Source organism: Urtica dioica, chromosome 8 (genome assembly GCF_054948205.1).
Source record: "Urtica dioica subsp. dioica isolate 48M chromosome 8, U.dioica_male_clone48M_v1_H2, whole genome shotgun sequence".
NCBI lineage: Eukaryota > Viridiplantae > Streptophyta > Magnoliopsida > Rosales > Urticaceae > Urtica > Urtica dioica.
The window spans coordinates 31051288-31070863 of record NC_142763.1 but is presented as its reverse complement, the minus strand read 5'-3'; the positions used below and the strand labels follow the sequence as shown (position 1 = coordinate 31070863).

The 19576-nt window shown below is 32.9% G+C and overlaps 2 protein-coding genes across 2 annotated transcripts; one reads left to right on the top strand and one right to left on the bottom strand.

Moving 5' to 3' along the window:
* Positions 1-470: 470 nt before the first annotated feature.
* On the top strand, positions 471-1348 carry LOC149389168 (uncharacterized). Its single transcript, XM_089624531.1, has one exon. The coding sequence runs from the start codon at positions 520-522 to the stop codon at positions 1204-1206; it is 687 nt and encodes a 228-aa protein (XP_089480657.1). The 5' UTR covers positions 471-519; the 3' UTR covers positions 1207-1348.
* Positions 1349-14792: 13444 nt separating this feature from the next.
* LOC149389167 (uncharacterized) lies at positions 14793-15668 on the bottom strand. The gene has a single exon (XM_089621534.1). It carries the CDS (start codon positions 15622-15624, stop codon positions 14923-14925), a length of 702 nt encoding a protein of 233 aa, XP_089477660.1. The 5' UTR covers positions 15625-15668; the 3' UTR covers positions 14793-14922.
* Between the last annotated feature and the right edge of the window lie 3908 nt (positions 15669-19576).

Here is a 19576-nt window from a genome sequence, read left to right as displayed (position 1 = left end):
CAATTAATAATTAATATGATGATTTCAACTTAATCTAACAGTTAGCATTTTGTACCCTGGAAAGACAATAGTATGATGTGTACATCCTACACACAATGCAAGTAAAATAGTCTCAAACAACATCTCTCACATTATCTTGAGATAAGCAAAAGAAAAGAAAGTTATAATAACAAAAATAAAAGAACTTATTAAGTTGAAGCCTTTATAATTTCATAGTCGAAGCAATTGATTTCTGACTCACGTATTGCTTATTTTGACTGCGGAATATTTAGACAGCAGCCATTGGAATACTTTAAAGCAGCATAGAGCTGGTGGTCTAAACATCTATTAACCTATTAGTATATTTTATTTGTCAGAGAGTTATTTGATTTGATTTTGATTACAGGGTATGGGTGATGTATATGGTAGAAGTCTATAAAAAGGGAGAAGAAGATAGGTGAATGGCACACAGATGCAAATCAAAATCAAAGTGAGAGAAAGAAAACACATATACAATTAGGGTTTATAGAGCGTGAGAAGATGCAGTATTCCGTTGGTGCGTTGATGGTGATAGCCGTGACGGTGATGGCGGGGTGCGGCGAGGCGGTCCAGGTGTACACGGTCCTGAACTACGCGTTCAACACTGCGGGCGGGGCGCGGTTCAACAGAGAGATTGGGACGGGGCACGCGAGGCAGACCCTGGAAGCGGCGACAAGCTTCATCTGGAGCACGTTCCGGCAGAACTCGGCGGCGGAGAGGCGGGACCCGCCGAGGGTGGTGCTGAGGGTGGAGGACTTCGAGGGCGTGGCTCGGAGCTCGGACTCGGACAACATCATCCACCTCAGCGCGCGCTACATCGAGAGGTTCTCGGGCGACGTTCGGAGGGAGGTGGAAGGGATTCTGTACCACGAGCTGGTCCACCTCCTCCAGTGGTACGGCGGCGCTCCGCGAGGCCTCATCGAGGGCATCGCCGACTTCGTGCGCCTCAGGGCCGGCCGCGCTTCCTACAAGTGGGTCGGGCCCGGGGACGGCAGCCCCTGGGACAAGGGCTACGACGTCACCGCCCGCTTCCTCGAGTACTTGGAGACCCTCCGCCCCGGCTTCGTGGCCGACCTCAACAAGAGGCTCAGGAATGGATACCGCCCCAGCCTCTTCAATGAGCTCCTGGGCAAGGACGTCGACACTCTCTGGGCACAGTACAAGCGCAGGTACGGAAGGGAGCTCTGACTCTCATATCACCATCTAATAAAATGCCATGTACTACTAACTACTTATAATGTAATAAAAGCTTGCTCGCTTCTAATACTTCAATTATCATAATACCACATATTAATGTACTCGTTCCGATATACAAAGAGGAACTTAGTAAACTCGTATAATGAGATGGTTATTCTACTGTTTGTTGCCTGTGATAACAACTTGAACGATTGAGTACTTTTGCGCGATCAAATATAAACAAGCAACTAAAACAATCAAGCAATCAGGAACCAATTCCTATCAAGACTCTTGTGAAATCAATGTGCATATATTGACACACGCAGTAAATAATCTCAGCATTCTTATCATGACTTTGTGCCGATTTAAAGCCTTAATTGTTAAACAACTTAATAAACACGCGCCCTATATTTAATCTAATAATAGCAATCAATTTTAAAAGCGGGATGAACGGGAGAATATAAATTTAGACCCGTACGTGATCACGGACGAAGTCATAACTTTTTTTCCAGGGAACTAAATTAATATAAATTTGTGACATCATGTATTGATAATTATTTTAATCATCCATTGAAATATATGGATAAAAAATATTATACACAACCTCTGTTAGTATTATACTTTGAAATTGTTGTATAATAAATAATCTTATTATATTCAGTTTACCTAAGATATCTTTCTCAATTACTTATATGACTTGTATTTCATCAATCGATCTCCCATTTACTTTGGTAACATATTAATACTCCAAACTGAAAACGCCAGCCTTATAATAGTTATAATTAGTAGTATATATATAATTATTTAGATAAAATATTTATTTATATATATTCATTTATTTGATTTCTTAATTTTTAAATATATATTTATATATATATATATATATATATATATATATATCATTGTACAACTTTTGTTCTGCTCCTTCTCCAGCGCAGCGCGGTTTCCAAAAAGTTAGCATTGAAGTTCCAAAGTAGCCCGAAATCACCTACTCACACGTAAACACTCAAAATATTAAGGTTGTGTTTGGTAGTTAACTCAAAAAGTTTTTTGTTTTCTGTTTTCTAATTTTTGTAGTTGTATTGAAAAACTGTTTTGTAGTTGTTTTCAAAAAGATGTTTGGTACAGTTTTCATTTTTGTTTTTGAGAAAGTGAAAAAACTGAAAAAAGTGTTTGGTATAGTTTTCATTTTTGTTTTTGAAAGAATGAAAAGAGAAGATGAGGAGAAAGATGAGAGAAGAGAAGAATTTTTTTTTCAAAAACACCTTTTATTTGTTTTCAGTTTTCTTTACTTTTTTCCAAAACAACTTCAAAATTTTTTGAAATTTTTTTCCAAAAACACCTAACCAAACATGTTTTCAATTTTGGTTTTCAATTTTTTCAACCCAAAAACTAGAAAACAGTTTTTGAGTGAAGAAACAAACATCCCCTAAAAGTTCTATTACATAAGCTCTAATAATGGTTGCAGCAAATAATATGGTGGTAACTGATTAAAAAAAAAAAAAAAAAACAAAAACTAATAAGAGATAATGCACTTATCAGCATTCTACCGTGATGGGTATACTCATATCCCCAGATAGTAATATAATCAAGTTAATGTAGAAGTTTGTGAGTTGATGAAAGTGTTGTACTTTTCTTTGAAATAACAACTCTAATTATTTATAATAATGCCAATTTATTTTATATTTATTGAAGCAATCTTTGGGTAATTACCAATACACCCTTTCATGGACAATATTTCTAACATTTCACTCCAAACGTTGGAAGTTGGTTTCGTTAGTTCTTGCACAAATTACTCTACGATTGTCTTGATGTTTTGTGATATGATTTTCTATGACCTTTCTATGAGTCTTTTCCTTAGTAGGGTGGTATAATATATATGTATAATATATATATATATATATATGTGTGTATAATATATATATATATATATACCCCTTCATTATGTACATCTCTTTCATACCTATATTTGGTTTGAATTAATTTATTGGGTTGGGAAAAGAGTCTTAGACTACCGTTCCCAAACCCTTTGGAAGAGATTCTTCATCTTGGATATATAACCACTACATGCGCTTTGTAGGGTGACCCTCTTGGCTTTGAGTCTATCCTCCAATTCATTGTTTTCGCTTCCAAGGAGACGAGACTCTCTTGCATCTTCTTGAATTATTCCACAAGATTTGGATGTGGCATGATATCGAGATTGGGTAAAAAAATGCGAGTTTTAACATGCTGTCTGCGACCTCCACGCTACGCATCGAGAAGGGGGACACGTCGCGTCCACTTTTGAGCCAGCTCACAACAAGTTTGGAGTGGCCATAACTTTTTACTCCGATCTCTGAGTTTGACAAATGAATTAGCGTTGAAAATCTAAGAGAAAACTCTATTCAATTATGGAAAGAAGTCATCCAAAATCATCTATTAAGAATCTCCAAATCGTGCTGAAGAAGGTGCTAAGTTTTACTCGAACTTCTCCGAAAATCTTTAAATCACTCAGAAATTTCTCGATTAAGCTCCAAATTTTTTCTATCGCTCAAAAACTTGAAAATTCACTAAAAACTACAAAAATAACATAAAAAACCCAAGAACGAGTCTAGATTCATTCTCGAAAAGCATTGAGAAGTACGAATGAATCACTCTAATAATAACAATCAATTTTAAAAGCAGGATGAACGGGAGGATATAAATTTAGACCCGTACGTGATCACGTACGAAACCATAAATTCAGACAAGAGTTTCCATAACTACTGACAAATCTAGTCAAAGAAAGAAAAATCAATTGAAGATGTTGTATATGGTAGGGAAGATAATGGAGGGATTTGTTAAGTTCGTTTGAGAGTTTCCCTTGTTTATTGCTTCATTTGCGTTTCATAGTGAAGAGTCTGAATATCATGATCAGGTCTATGCTTTGGCTGTTTTTATGACTTTCATTTATCTCGTGTGAACAGGTTATGTTTCCGCACAGTGAGTGGGTTTTCGTGGGGGTAACAACGGAGCACGTTTTCTATGATAGTTATTCTTTGTTTGCGATGTGGCCACATTTCTTGGTTTGACTAGACTTTAGCCGGATGTAAGCTTTCCTTTTCCAAAATCCTGCTTGATTGTGAGGCTTAGCTTGTGAAACCACGAAACTTAACCATATGAAAATTAGAAATTGTGACATAATATATCAAGTATGAATTACATGTTATGCCCTACGAATGTTTTTACGCTTGTTTATGCATGGTGAGTATTCCAAGATTAGCTATTAAATATTTTCCCTATGACTTATTTGTAATATAATTTGAGACTAAATTATATATATATATATATATATATATTTATATATATATATTTATATATATATATATATATATATAACTGCGATTAATTTGAGAATTTATCATTCATGATTATGTATAATATTTATTTATGATAATATTTCTTATTAATAAGAGTATTAATCTATAGATAGTAGTATTGTGATTTTGTGTGTGTAAATAATATTAACTATAAATATACCCATACGGTATATATAAAAAAAGGAAAGAGATCTGTTATCAAGTTTATTTATTTTTTATATAGAAATAATAAAGAATAATATGTAATTATTATAACATCAGTATATATATATATATATATATATATATATATATATATATATATACACTTATGAATATATGTGTATCTGAATATATTCTTTAAGTATATTCGTCGCAATATGTAGAAGAATAGAACACATTTTTTAGACATTATTACTTTTTGAAAGAATTGAAGTGGGGAGTTAATTGCATTAATAGTAGTTTATAACAGTCCAGCAATTATTTTGTTAGAAATGCTGTTCTCTCAATAGCCCTAATGACTTTCATAGTACCATTTTTCCTTGGTCACACACTTGTGTGATATCTCTCTCATTCTCTATTTTCTTCCTCTATTTACAAAAGAAAAGAAACATAGACCATTGCCTCCTTAGAATTTCTCCTATCAAACGTTGGGTTATGTTAAGCATTCACTTCTATGAAATTATTTGTCAGTGTTATAGGTAAGCAGTCTTTAACAAAATGAGAAGTGTACACCAACAGCGTCGATAGCTAAGGAGTTGGGTATGGTTATGATTCCTGCTCATATTTTTAAAATAAAAGATTTCTACTACGCATTATCTAGATACTTGATTTGATATTTTTTTTAAGACATCTTTAAGGTATGATTTTAAATTTTCATGGTTTTGTTAAGTATTTATAACTATCATGCTTTATCTTTGATTGCATATTTAAGTATTTTCCATGTTCGAGTAAAATACTTTTGTAAAGCTTTAACTCTATGCTACGTTTAAAGTTTAGTTTATTTTTAAAGCTATTTTGTTTTTAAGAAAAGAAACTATGAGTAAAAAAAAAGTTATCTACATTTTTTTAAGTAAAGGTATTGAGTTTATAATGACTGTCAGGGAAATTGGGTCGTCATTGTTTGTATCAGAGCAATGAACCTATGACCACCCTTGTTATTCGGTTGCGTCGCCTACTGAAGTAAGTTAGTACTTTTATTTGTGTTTATATCTTATTCATATATTTCTTTGTAGTTGGATGGAAAATATCCATGCTGCTCGCGGACGGGGTAGAGGAAGGGCATGAGGCCAATGTAGAGGTAGAGGCAAAGTTTCCGCTGACATACCAGTGCAAGATGCTCCTCATCCTGCTCTCGAACAAGAAGGAATAGAGCCTCCCCACGGTCATGCCCCTGCTTACCAACCAGCTGCGCTGCTTGATCTAGCTGTACTGTTGCATCGTATCGAAGCTCAAGAAGCCGAGATACACGAGTCGAGGAACAAACTCCACAAAAGAAATGAGGAAGTAGAAGAAGGTGAACAACCACCACCGCCAATTCATGCAACAATGCATGCAGTAGCACAAGCTGTTCCTCAAGTCATACCTTCAACATGACAAGTCAATGTTGCCGGTGACCTCTTAGAGAGGTTTAGAAGAATGAGAGCCAAAGAATTTGAAGGATCGCCTCATCTTTTAGTTGTTGACGAGTTGATGTCGATGATCAAGACGATCTTCAACTTCATGAATATTACAGAGCATAAAAAAAATCATATGTACGTAATTTGTCATCAAGAAAGATGCGGCCCTGTGGAAAACAACAGCAACTAAGAGGGATGTGATAAGCGCGATTCATTCGTACTTCTCAATGGTTTTCAAGAGTGAATCGAGACTAGTTCTTGAGATTTTTGATGTTATTTTGGAGCTTAATAGAGAAATTTCGGAGTGATTTAAAGACTTTCGGACAAGTTCGAGATTCTTGATTTGGACAATTTGGGGATTCTTGATTGATGATTTTGTATGATTTCTTTCCAGAATTGAATAGAGTTTTCTCTTACTTTCCAACGTTAATTCATTTGTAAAAATTGGAGATCAGAGTAAGAAGTTATGGCCAATCCAAAATTGTTGCATATTGGCTCAGAAGTGGATGCGATGCGTCCCCCTTCCCGATGTGTCGCTTGGAGGTCATATACAGCATGTTAAAACTCGCATTTTTTTTACCCAATCTTAACCCTTGGATCACATCCAAAGTCTAGAATGCTCTAAAAACGTACATATACTTTAGATTTTTGTTCATTTGAGGCTAGACATCATTTTAAAGAGAACACCTAGAGCTATGGAGAGCTTGGAGAGAGAAGAAGAAGCTGTTGAAGGAGATTTAAGCTTTTGGAGAGAAGAAGAAGAGGGAGCTCGAGAAAAGCTTGTGACACCCTCTCCAACCAATTCCTCATCAACGTCAGCCCATAGTTTTATATTTCTATCACATACTCTCTCTATTTGTTTCTCTTTGTACTCTAGTTGTTTATTATTTCAATTTCTTGTTTGAATCCTAATTAGTTGATTTTAGATAACTTTAGTTGATTTTGATTGAGACTTGGATTTGTTGGATATGATTTGTTTGTGGATTATTGATTAGATGTCTCATTTTATCCATATGTTGATTCTTTTACTCATTGTCATGTTTATTTTTTGATTACAATTATGAGTAGCTAAACACATGGGAGGGGTGCTATTTAGTTGGGTGAATTGATTCGGTTAGTAGATTAGCTTAGGTTTATGATTAAATGTGGTTTAGTTGGGATGGTTAATATCACTGCTTGGCTTATCTAACCAGGTAATGAATCTCTAGACCTGTTTAGACACCAAGATGTGGTAATCGAGTGTGCTTAACTGGTTCTCTTTTCCACCTAACTAGATCTATAGAAAGACTAGGGGATTTGTGAAGTTGTTTGAATTCTCGTAGCAAATGCAATTGTCTATTTTAATAAGATCCAAACCAAGAGGTGTAAGTTCATAAAACATTTAGGTCCGTTTCTACTCTAGAGAGATTAATAGTTATTGAAGAGGGAATTAGACTAGTTTACCCAAGCATAAGCCATTATTAAAATCCGTAGAACCGACCGAATCGAAAAACCGAACAAAGTAAAATACCTCTTTTTGTTCCAAGCAGTGTGAGCACCAGAACGCCCCGTACATTTTGGCGCCAATAGAGTTCAAATGTTTGGCTAGAGAAAGAGCATAAAGACTCGACGTTGTTGTTATCCCAGTAGCGAAATACGTTAGGTCAATGCCATCAAGGCTGTTCACAACAAGAAAACAGTGAAAAATGTCATTACATCGACAATAGGTGAGTTCCCAGTGGGATCGATACTCGTGCCTATGCACGCTTTATTACTTTACGACACATGCATTTGCGTTGTGTGTTATTTTTTATTTCTTTTATCGAAATATCTCCATCCGGATGTACGCGGTATGAATTGGAATGATGTTTTTGAAGAATTCAACAATGTATTTTAACATGAGAGTGATGAATGCTCAACAGAAAGAGTTTGCAGAGCTGAAACATTGCATATGACAATGACTGAGGTTGTTAGTAAGTTCAACCAATTGGCCAGACTATGCCTTCACTTGGTTTCGACAGAGACAGAAAGAGTCAGGAGGGTGATAGGAATATTCTGACCGGAACTGGCCTTAGCCATAGTAGAAGTCAGCCTCCCACCACTATTGCGAATTTCCTTGAATGTGCCATGCATATAATACCATTTGGTTCAACTGAAAGAGGAGCGAGACTTGTACTTCAAGGCAGGGAAGGAAGATAAACACAAAGTAGAGGTTTAGACAACAATAAGAAGCCCAGCCAGCTAACCCATCACCAGCCTCCCCGCAACAACCAAGTCGGCAAAGCGCAATATCTCGATAATGAAAACGGGAAGAAAATGAGTCATCTTGAAAATGGTGTTAACGCCAACAACAAAGTCAAGACAGAAGGAACGACCATTCCAATATGCAGAGCTTGTGAAAAGATGCACTCTATAGAATACTGAAGGGAAATCATGTCATGTTTCAAGTGTGGTCAATTTGATCACTTTCTCAAAGATTGTTTGAAATCGATTTTCGCTTAGACTGACTGGATAATATGAGCTAAACAATCAGAATGGATGGCTTAATTACATGCAAACTACACTAGAAGGGCCACAAATCTTACTAGGTCGATTAGAAGCACCTCCAACCACCCAGATGGCACCAATACCACAAGGTCGCATCAATGCATACACCAATGTCGATGCCCTAATCAGCACCTCAAATGTGGTAGCAGGTCAGCTTCCTTTAGCCCATTTTGACATTTTGTATTGTTTGACTACGGTGGTGCACGCTCATTATTTTGTTAGAGTTGGCTAGAAAATTAGGCGATAGTGTAGAGAAAACTATGAAGGTTTTCAGAACGGCCTTACAGTCCAGTGATGTTTTATTATCAGAGTAATTTTTTAAAAAATACCGATAATAATTAGTGGTCATGAGTTAAAGATCTATTTCATCGTCTCGGAGGTGATAGATTTCGATGCTATCTTGGGAACGGGAAGAAGACTTGAGAACTCAATACCCTGAGCTTTTTAGAAAGACTTAATGTATGGCAACCCGACTTTTCGGACCTGTTACTTATCTTACTTTTTAAACTTTAGAATTTTTTTTAGAAAAATTAAAGGATTTTTTTTAACACATCGTACAAGGCGAACCAAAATTTTAAAGATTTTAAGAAGAAAAAAGCATTGAAGAAACATATAGATTGCATTTCAAAAATATCCTGAGAAGTACTTAATCAAAATTGAAAATATGAAATACCAATTTTAATCCAAACATAGTAGTGAAATAATAAAATATAATCCATAATATAAATCTCAACCAAATTAGAAAACTCTTTAAAACTTCATAACTTCCAAATAAATTAAAGGGAAAATAGTGGCAATTATACTTAATGTTTGATCAAAATACTACTTATATACTCGAAGTTTTTTTTTTCTTTGGCTAAAATACTACATGTTACGTTATAGTGGGTCCGTTACTACTCGGACCGTTAAGTTCTAACAGAAATTTTAATGGCAAAGTATTTACATGTAACTAAATTTAAAACTTTGAGTATTTTTGCCCAAGAAAAAAAGAATGAGTATATAAGTAGTGTTTTGTCTAAACATCGAGTTTTTTTGCCACCATTTATAAAAAAAAAAAAAAAAAACTTCATATTTATTTCTTAAAAACTCGTAACGGAAGACTTATTTCGTGAATGACAACCATGACCCAACCATCTCGCTATCGATGCCGCTAGTCCACCATGCTCAGTTCTTTGTACGTTGTTTATCTACAACACAGATGTAAATTTTTTGAAGAAATGAGCTTACGCTCATCGAGAATAATATAAAGCTCACAAAAATGAAAAGAGTAATACAATGCTTGAAACGATTATTAGTATTTTAAAACTAATCGGTGACTTGACATTTTTTTCTTGATTTAATCAACTTTTAGTTCGGGATGCCCGTAAGGTAGTCGTACCTATTTCAGTGCGCACTTTAGAAACAAAGATATGGGGTTGCAAGGTCCCACACTTCGCCATATCTACTAAACTTATTAAGGCCTCGGTCCGAGAAATATCCCCATTTGGGCATCGGCTCGGAAAACTGTTGCTTAATACCTCTCGAGGCGGTACGATTCTCTTGCTTATCTTTATCTTTTCACTTTGAAGGTTATGTTAAAAACATATATGATATGCGATATAAAGACGTTCATACATATGCTCAGACAATAACATGACTAAAAAACATGTACATTTTGAAATCTACTTTAACTTATTATCACATAGCTTACCAAACATAAATCACTGCTTTAAATTAAACATCTAATAATTAGCCTCATCACATAACTTGCAAATCATAATTCACTAAAATCACAAACCACAAAAGAGCAAACACATCATCAGATAGTAAAACACATACTTAAGCATATAAAGCTACATATAAATCATGTCATAAGTAATATACTCATCAAATATATTTTTGAACTAATCTGTGTTGTAGTGAGATTATTCTCACATTGAGAAAACATAAATAAAGCTCTTGGGTCGAAGACGTAATTTGAAGCTCTACTTGACTCGAAACCTAATCGGAGTAAAAGACTATTGGGGATCAGCTAATAAAAGAATTCAAGACAGGTTTTAGGTTCTGGAAACTTTCAGGAACGACATTCAATGTGAAATTATAAAATACTCTAGACTATTACGGTTTCAGAAAAAAAATTAAAACTCTGAAAAAACTTCTTTAAAATTCCAGGAAATATAAATCATAATTTTGAGCACTTTTGTAAAGGCATTAAGGCCAAAAAAATCTTTCAAATATTTCTTAAAATAAAAAAACTACTATAAAATCAGACGTTAAAAAAATTTGGGCCAAACTGGTCTGCACATCATTTCCAAAATAGCTATACCGTAAAACTTGTTTATTGAAAATAAAAATAAATTACATATTTAAAAATAAAACACATAATACTAAACATTGGAAAAACTTTCGAATCAAACTATTAAACAAAATGTCATATTAAGCATTTCAAAATCGGTTTTAAAATGGGCAAAAATTGTGAAACTAGTCTACATAGTGATCTAAATATAATCGGAACAAATTGTGTATTCGATAAAAATATTATTCGATTATAGATTTAGATAGACGACATGTAAACCAATTGTTTTCAAAATGAATCGACGCAAAATAATTAATTTTAAATCCACACTAAGCGTTTGAGAAATGATTTTGATTTAAATCGAACCAGAAACTACTAAAAACAATGTTCATAAAAAAGAGAGAGACAAACGTAAAATTCTTTAATAAAAGTGTGGGGAACGAATAACCCTTGTTAAAATGAAGAAAAGAACTCTAAAAAGTTTTCTAGAATAACCACAATTTAAAAGAAAAAAAAAAGGAGATCTATGGTGTTTAAGATTTTTTTATTTTTTTTTTTTATTTTTTTTTTTATTATTATTATTTTTTTTATTAATATTTTTTTTTTTTGTGTGTGTGAAAAAAAGGGGAGAATAGAGAGAAAGAGAAATCAGTGGATCGGTAAGGTCGCTTTGAGAGTGAGGGCGATTCAAACGTGATACACCATGGTTTTGATAATTAATAACTCCTTTATTTAAATTTATTTGATTTAGTGATATGATTACGTAAATGTCAAAAATATAAGTTGAAGAATCTACAAAAGAAAAAAAAAAATCGTTCAAAAGCTATGACTAACCTGAAATATATATCACATACGTGTAAAAAGAGACTACATTAATGTGTGTATATATATATATATATATATATATATATATATATATGATACACGTGTATATAACAAAGAAGAAACTATGCAACTAAGCATATTTAACTTTTTATATATTATATATGTAACCAGCCCGATATGTTGCAGTATATAACGTATTTACAATATATTATACATACTTATCACAAACACATACTATATATATATACACACTTATCACTAGCACACCATTATTATATCATATAAATAAATAAATGACATATATATTAAATCTACTAAAATACTAAAAGAAAATTCAATAATATTTTAGATATATTTTGGGGTTTCACATAGTATGTCCAAGTAAGAGTTCTTAAGGTCTTGTCTATTTTTTTTTTGTTAATTTTTGGGACAAAAATTCTAATTAATAGAGAAGATTATGAAACCCCAAAAATTAACAATATGAAAATTAGAAATTGTGACGTAATATATTGAATATGGATTACATGTTATGCGCTACGAATGCTTTAGGCTTATTTATGCGTGGTTTGAATATTATAAGTTTAGCTATTAAATTTTTTCTCGATGACTTATTTGTAATATAATTTGTGACAAATTATATATATATATATATATATATATATATATATATATATATATGTATAACTGTGATTAATTTGAAAATTTATCATTCATAATTATGCATATCTATGTATGATAATACTTCTTATTAATAACAATATTAATCTATAGGTAGCAGTATTGTGATTTTTTTTTTTTTTTGTATAATATTAATTATACATCTACCCATACGGGATATATATACATATATAGAGAGAAAGAGATCTGTTATCAAGTTTTTTTTTTCAAAATTGTAATAATAAAGAATGATATGTATAGATTATAGCATCAGTGTAAACAATTTTTATATATAAACATATATATATATATATATATATATATATATACATATATTTATGAATATATTTATATCTGAATATATTCTTTAAGTATAATCCTAGCAATAGGTAGAAGAATAGAACACATTTTTGAGACATTTACTTTGGAAAGAATTAAAGTGGAGAGTTAATGTCATTGTATTAGACGTTTATAACAGTCGAGTAATTATTTTGTTAGAAATGCTCTTCTCTTTTTTCGTAGTTGTCGGTGTTCGGGCCTGAAAAGCAAGTTAGAAAAAAAAATACCATTACCTCCATCAACTCCCACCTTGCCCAGAAACTCGTCGGAATGTATGACCGGCATACTTTTCCAGCTGCCGGAGAGTTTTTTTATTTATTTTGAGAAAAGAAAAATACTCTCCGGCAACTGGAAAAATAGTGTATAGGGATATGATATATAAAAGGGTGTTGTAAATTTATAACAAAAAATAAACTATAAAATTGGGATGTATCTAACGTTTACAAACGTTTAGGAAAATAGACAATGGTAATTATATTTGACTTAAATATCCTCATTAAACATGCTATAATTAACAAAAAATGTAAACAATTTAAAAATCGAAAATTAATGACAATGGGTCTATATTTTAAGCTCTCCTCGCTATGAATTCATAGGAATTTGAATTACTCAATTTCGAGTTCATACGAAAAAATGTGGATTTTTAAAGTTTTGATTTAAAAAAAAAACTGTACGAGAGAAAGTATGTGTGTGACGAACTGTAGAAAAAAAGTTGCTTTAAACAAATGACAAAATGAAAAATTCAAATGAGTTATTCACGTGTCACCTCATCTGTTTGACTATTTTTTCTAAAGTTTTCAAAAGTTGACTATATCCTAAACGTTAAGTTTATAATGACTTAGTTAGTTACAAATTTCTATATAAAATTGTTTTGAAAAGTACTGATCAGATAGTTTGGGAAAAAAATGAATTATTATTGATGGAATAAGAAATTCTCCCCGCTTACCCGAGTAATAGGAATTACATAAAAAAATGACCGAATGACCATTCTGAATGATGATTCTCCTAAAATTAAGCAAATCAAACAATGCAATGTTTTTTTTGCCATTCCATTTCATTACAACCTTATTCCATCCAGCCAAACATTCCCTTAGATCTAAGTTTGTTATAGATGAATGACTGTAATTAGCTTGGTATATGGTATTTAATATTTATATTTCAGTTGTAAATGTAAAATTCATTCAGTCAATTAATCAAACAGATACAAGTCATACAACCTTATCTCGTCTCTCATCTCTCTCTCTTTCTCTGCTTCTACTCTGCCCTGGTCTCACGTTTGACAGCGTGTAACATCCGCTGTGTGTTTCTGCGTTGAAAAATCAACATGATTCATTAATTTAAATGATATGTTATTAATTTGTAGGGACTCATAATTACCAAAAGTTTTGGGACTTTGACTTTGGTGGATGAATTGGTCTTGCTACGAGTTACAACTCGCCTCTTTCAACATAAAACCAGTGCAAAATTAATTAGTCCTCTCGTTTTTAAAATATTTGTTATAACTAGTCATTTCACTAAAAAAAAAAATTTGTTTATGAAATTTTAATATAAGTTTTATTTCATTAAAAGAATAGTCTACTAGAGTTAATTTAATTAACTCTCCAATTAATTTAATTTATTGTGGGATGATAGATTATTTTTCTAATAAAATGCAATTGATTTATTTTTAAAATGAGGATGGACTACTTAGTTATTGGCTTAACTGCGCTTTTGTTTATAAATTAAAAAATTCAGGATGGACTACTTAGTTATTGGACTACTTAGTTATTGGCTTAACTGCGCTTTTGTAAATATTTTATGTATTAACTCCATTTGATTGAAAACTGATGACGTATGGTAGTCTCTCTCTTTTAAATTCCGTTAATATTATTTTTTTGCAAATGAAATTGAACAGTTTAGCCTAAATATAATGCTGCTACTTAGGTTGCACTCCAGCTGGTATATATATTAGTCTAAAAATTGAGCGTACTAGAAATCCAAGGATTATAAATGGCAAGGGAAAAAAAATATATAAAGATCAATCCGGTGACACGTAGACCATAGGTGCAAATAAGACTTTATTTATCCAACGCATACATTTAATACAATACGCAGCATCTTGTTCATATCCATTCGTATATATATTTTGAATAACCTCCAGAGCCGACAAAGCTAAGCTAGCTTCATCAGCCTAATTAGCATACTTGGCCTTGTAATCAATCCAGAGCTGGTCAACTGGTTTGCCAAGAAGGTCAACAAAGAAAGCGTTACTGTAACCAGTCCTCATTTTACTGTTGAGCTCAGCCACAAAGCCACTCCTCAGACCGTCGCAGTACTCCAAGAACCTGGCGGTGACGTCATACCCATGGTCCCACCTGTCTCCGCCTCCGGGCCCGACCCAGTGGCCCGGCACAAAACCCGCCTTGAGCCTCACGAAGTCCGCGATCCCCTCGATAAGCCCACCCGGTGCCTGCCTGTTGCCGTCCCACTGCCACACGTGGACGGTCTCGTGATACAAAACTCCGGCGATCTCTCTCCCCAGGTCCCCGGTGTAACCTCCCACGTAGCGAGCGCTGAGGTGGATCTCGGCGTTTGACGTGGCAAAGGCCACTCCGTCGATGTCCTCGACGATCAGGGAGATTCGAGACACGGACTTTCGGGACGCGGGAGTGGTTTGCTGGAATATCCGCCACGTGAACTCCGTGGCGGCGCTTAGGGTTTGACGCGCCGAGGCTGCGCCGATCTGGGTGTTGAAACGGGCTCCGCCAGGGGTCGAGCCCGCGGTGTTGGTTACAGTGTAGTCCACGGCCCGGACGGTGGTCGCTAGGGTTAGGGATAGGGCTATTATCATGGAGAGAGAAATTAGCAAATAAGGACTGTTTTTGTGAGCCATGGTGTTTTTTTTTTTTTAATATTTCCTTTTTTGGTTTTTTGTTGATATGCATATAAGCTATAAGACTCGTTATATAGGGGACTGAGATCACGAGGGTATCATAAAGTCTTGGTCTTGTGTTTGAAAGTTCTTGGCAATTTTGAAATGGTCCTTTCTAAATTAAATGCGTCAGGTAGAACATTTAGATGTATCTTGTCGGATATCTGCTTTTGGCTTTGTTGCTACAGAAGTCTTTGTGCAACAGAATTTTAAATAGCATTAAAAAAAAAAATACCATCTTGCTCCTGAAAATTAAATAAAAGTTACTCAATTTTGAAATTTTTTGAGTAAGATTTGGTTCTAATGATTAAATAATAAAAATATAAGTTGATTAGGTTAGCTTTCATTTCAAAAGTAATAAAATATAAATAAATTGTTTGAAATAGCTTAATAACTACAATCAATAAAAAGATATTATAGCACATATAGTTAGAAATATTCCCTAACTTATATTTATTGTTTTTGATAGTTTGACGCATGCGTCTTCTATTTTAATTTTGTCTATATCTTAATTATTAGATAGTTGCATTAAAAATGTTAAGTTAGGTAGTTTAATTTAGTCATATACATAGTCCTCGTCACAATTAAAATGTCTCATTTTTTTTTTAATGTTTTCATAACTATTTTTTTCCATTAACTGAGTTCATTGACCAAGATTTCACTCACATAATAGTTTGAAACACTATTTGTGATAAAATTTAAAATTATTTGAAAATCGCATGTACAAATATACCAATGCTTAAAAGTTTTCTAAAAGTAATAAGACTACTTTATTACTAATAAAATAATTTGTCTGAGTAATTTATTATTTACTCATTTTAGTTCATTAATTTAATATTAAGACTTTAGAAGAATTAATTGCAACTAGCTATTTCACTCGCTCTTTTTAAATTCTTTTCAAATTTATAGTTAAAATTTATTTTATTAAAAAATTGTCCATCAGGTCCGCAATAAATTAGTTAACTAAAAAATAAATTTAATTTACTCTTTAATTAATTAATTTACTGTTTTAATTCATTAATTTATTGCGGGTCTAATAAAGTATTTTTTAATAAAATGAAATTTTTATTATTGTTTTTTTTTAAAGTGAATTATTGAGCTATTGACCAAATTACTGTTTCAATTAATCTATGTAGAAAAGGAGTAGCATGTATATTTTCTATAAGCTAAGGAATTAAAGTATCGACACAACCATATTGCTCGCCTTAATATCTAATAACTTGTATAATTTTTCATAACTTTCCGGGAATTTTACTAGTTTTCTTTCTCTCCCTCTCTCCTGCTGACGAAATTGGCGTATATTACGTGAAAGCGTGTGACATCCGGGTTTCTTCGTTAAATAATCAATATGATTCATTCATTTAAGTGATATGTTATTTATTTGTAGGGACTCATAATATCTTTCGGACTTTGACTTTGGTGGATGACTTGGACTTTCAACGAGTTACAGCTTGCCTCTTTACATAAATTCTATTATATCATACAGGTCTTGAAATTTATACCATAGAAAACAAGTGCAAAATTAATTAGCTCTCTCATTTTAAAAATTGTTTATAAAAAAATTCAGGTAGCTATTTTTTTTATCATAAATATTTTATGCATTAACTCCAGCTTTTTATTGAACGCTGTTGACATATGGTAGTCTCTCTTTTAAATTTGGTTAATATTATTTTTAATAAAAAAAAACATTAGAGCATATTACAAAATTTGGATACATAATTTTAGTTATACAATTACGTGGTATTGAACCATGGGTGTAATAAATAATCAATTGAAATTAATGTCTATTAAATAGTTACAAAAATTCTAAAATTAGTTAAAGAACTAAAATGTTCAAATATCATGTTTTAATAAATTTTTGGATCATATGATTAGATTTTTTTTTTTTAAATGATGACTTGCTTATATAAATCGTCAAAAAAATTTAATGACTGTTAAAAAGAATTGACAAATAACTGAAAACTTGAAACTTTTCCTATTTAACTACTTATTTTTTAAATAACTATTTTTATATTTTTCCTTAAATAATTGATATATATATATATATATATATATATATATATATATAACAAAATATTTATTTGTTGACCATGGATATGAAAGAGGATATGATAAAGGCCAACTCATGCACGGAGTTGACCGGTTTCACTTAAACGGTGATATTTTAATAACCGTGTGCAAAGTTTTATAGAGACATGGTTCTAGAGCTTTATGATTTTTTGAAACGTTTGAAATAATATTTCATCCAACATTTGATTAATAATTGAACATTAGTCACTCTCCTTATAAAATGATCATCAAAAGAGTTAAATGCATACCAATCGCCGTAATAAACTTTTCTTGCACGGCGATCTTTGAAATACAATGTGAAAACTCTTTGATTTTTTTTTTTAATTGATCCAAATAAATAACTTCGTCCTAGGAACCTAATAAAACATGTCTTCTTCTTCTTCTTTTTCTTACCACAATAACCTCACCCGGCCTTCACTCTTTTCCTCCTTCCACCAACGTCGAAATATAACAAACCACCCCAAATGTTAAATAACTATATGTATATCGATACCTTAATGTAGCTCCGGTAGAGTCCTAATGAACGTGGGCTGGCCTGAGTACCTGACTATGTGTATATTCTTTCCTTAAATAATTGAGATGTATATATATATATATATATATATATATATATATATATATATATATATATAATAGAATATTTATTTTGTTGATTGATAGCCAAACATTTGACATAAATAAAAGCTATGAAAAAAATGACAATGGGCACGACAGAGGGTATGATAAAGGCCAACTCATACTCGGAGTGGGTTTCGCTTAAACGGTGATATCTTAATAACCGTGTGCAAAGTCTACTAGAAAAATGGTTCTATAACTATATTAATTTTTTGAAAAGTTTGAAATAATATTTCATCCAACATTTGATTCATAATAGCCACTCTCCTTATTAGCTTCTTTTTTATAGCCACTCTCCTGATTAATTGACCAAAAGAGTTAAATGCATACCAATTGCCGTGGTAAACTCTATTGAAGTGGGAAATGAGTCCCACATTGGTTGTGTGTGTGAATGAGCATGTGTTTATATATTGGTTGGGACCCTCCACTTAATACCAATTGGTTTTGAGTTGGATTTCCACATGATATCTGAACCTTGACCGTTCATATACATATTTGGCCCCACTCATGCGTGAGGAGGATTGGTCTTCTGCCCTGCCCGACCACGCTACGCGTGAGGGAGGGTATTGAAGTGGGAAATGAGTCCCACATTTTGTGTGTGTGAATGAGCATGTGTTTATGTATTGGTTGAGACCCTCCACTTAATACCAATTGGTTTTGAGTTGGATTTCCACAAACTCTTCTTCACGGCGGTCTTTGAAATACAAGGTGAAAACTCTTTGAACCTTTTTAAAAAAATATATCAAAATAAATAATTTCATCCTTCAAACCTAATAAACATATCTTCTTCTTCTTCTTCTTCTTCTTCTTCTTCTTCTTCTTCTTGCCACAATAACCTCACCCCCTCACCACTTCACTCTTGCCCTCCTTGCGCACTAACGTCGGAATATCACAAACTACCCCAAGCACGACCTTCCACCGACCCAAACGTTAATGTTCCACTCCTTCCTCTTTATTCTTATCTTATTTCTTCCACTTTTGTTATCACCGAGAGTTAGAAATATAGCTTATTTAAATCTCAAATGTAAAAATTCAAGCATAACTATCTAAAAATTCAAAACGAAGAAAATACTCAAAATAGTCTGCATGCGCCATATTGTGAGACCACTACAAGAAACAAAGGATTGCGCGACATATATATATCTATCACGCAAGACAGTCTTTTTTCACGCAAAGTATATGCTCGACATAATTTTCTGTGATTGATCAGTCGCGCAAGGACAGTGCG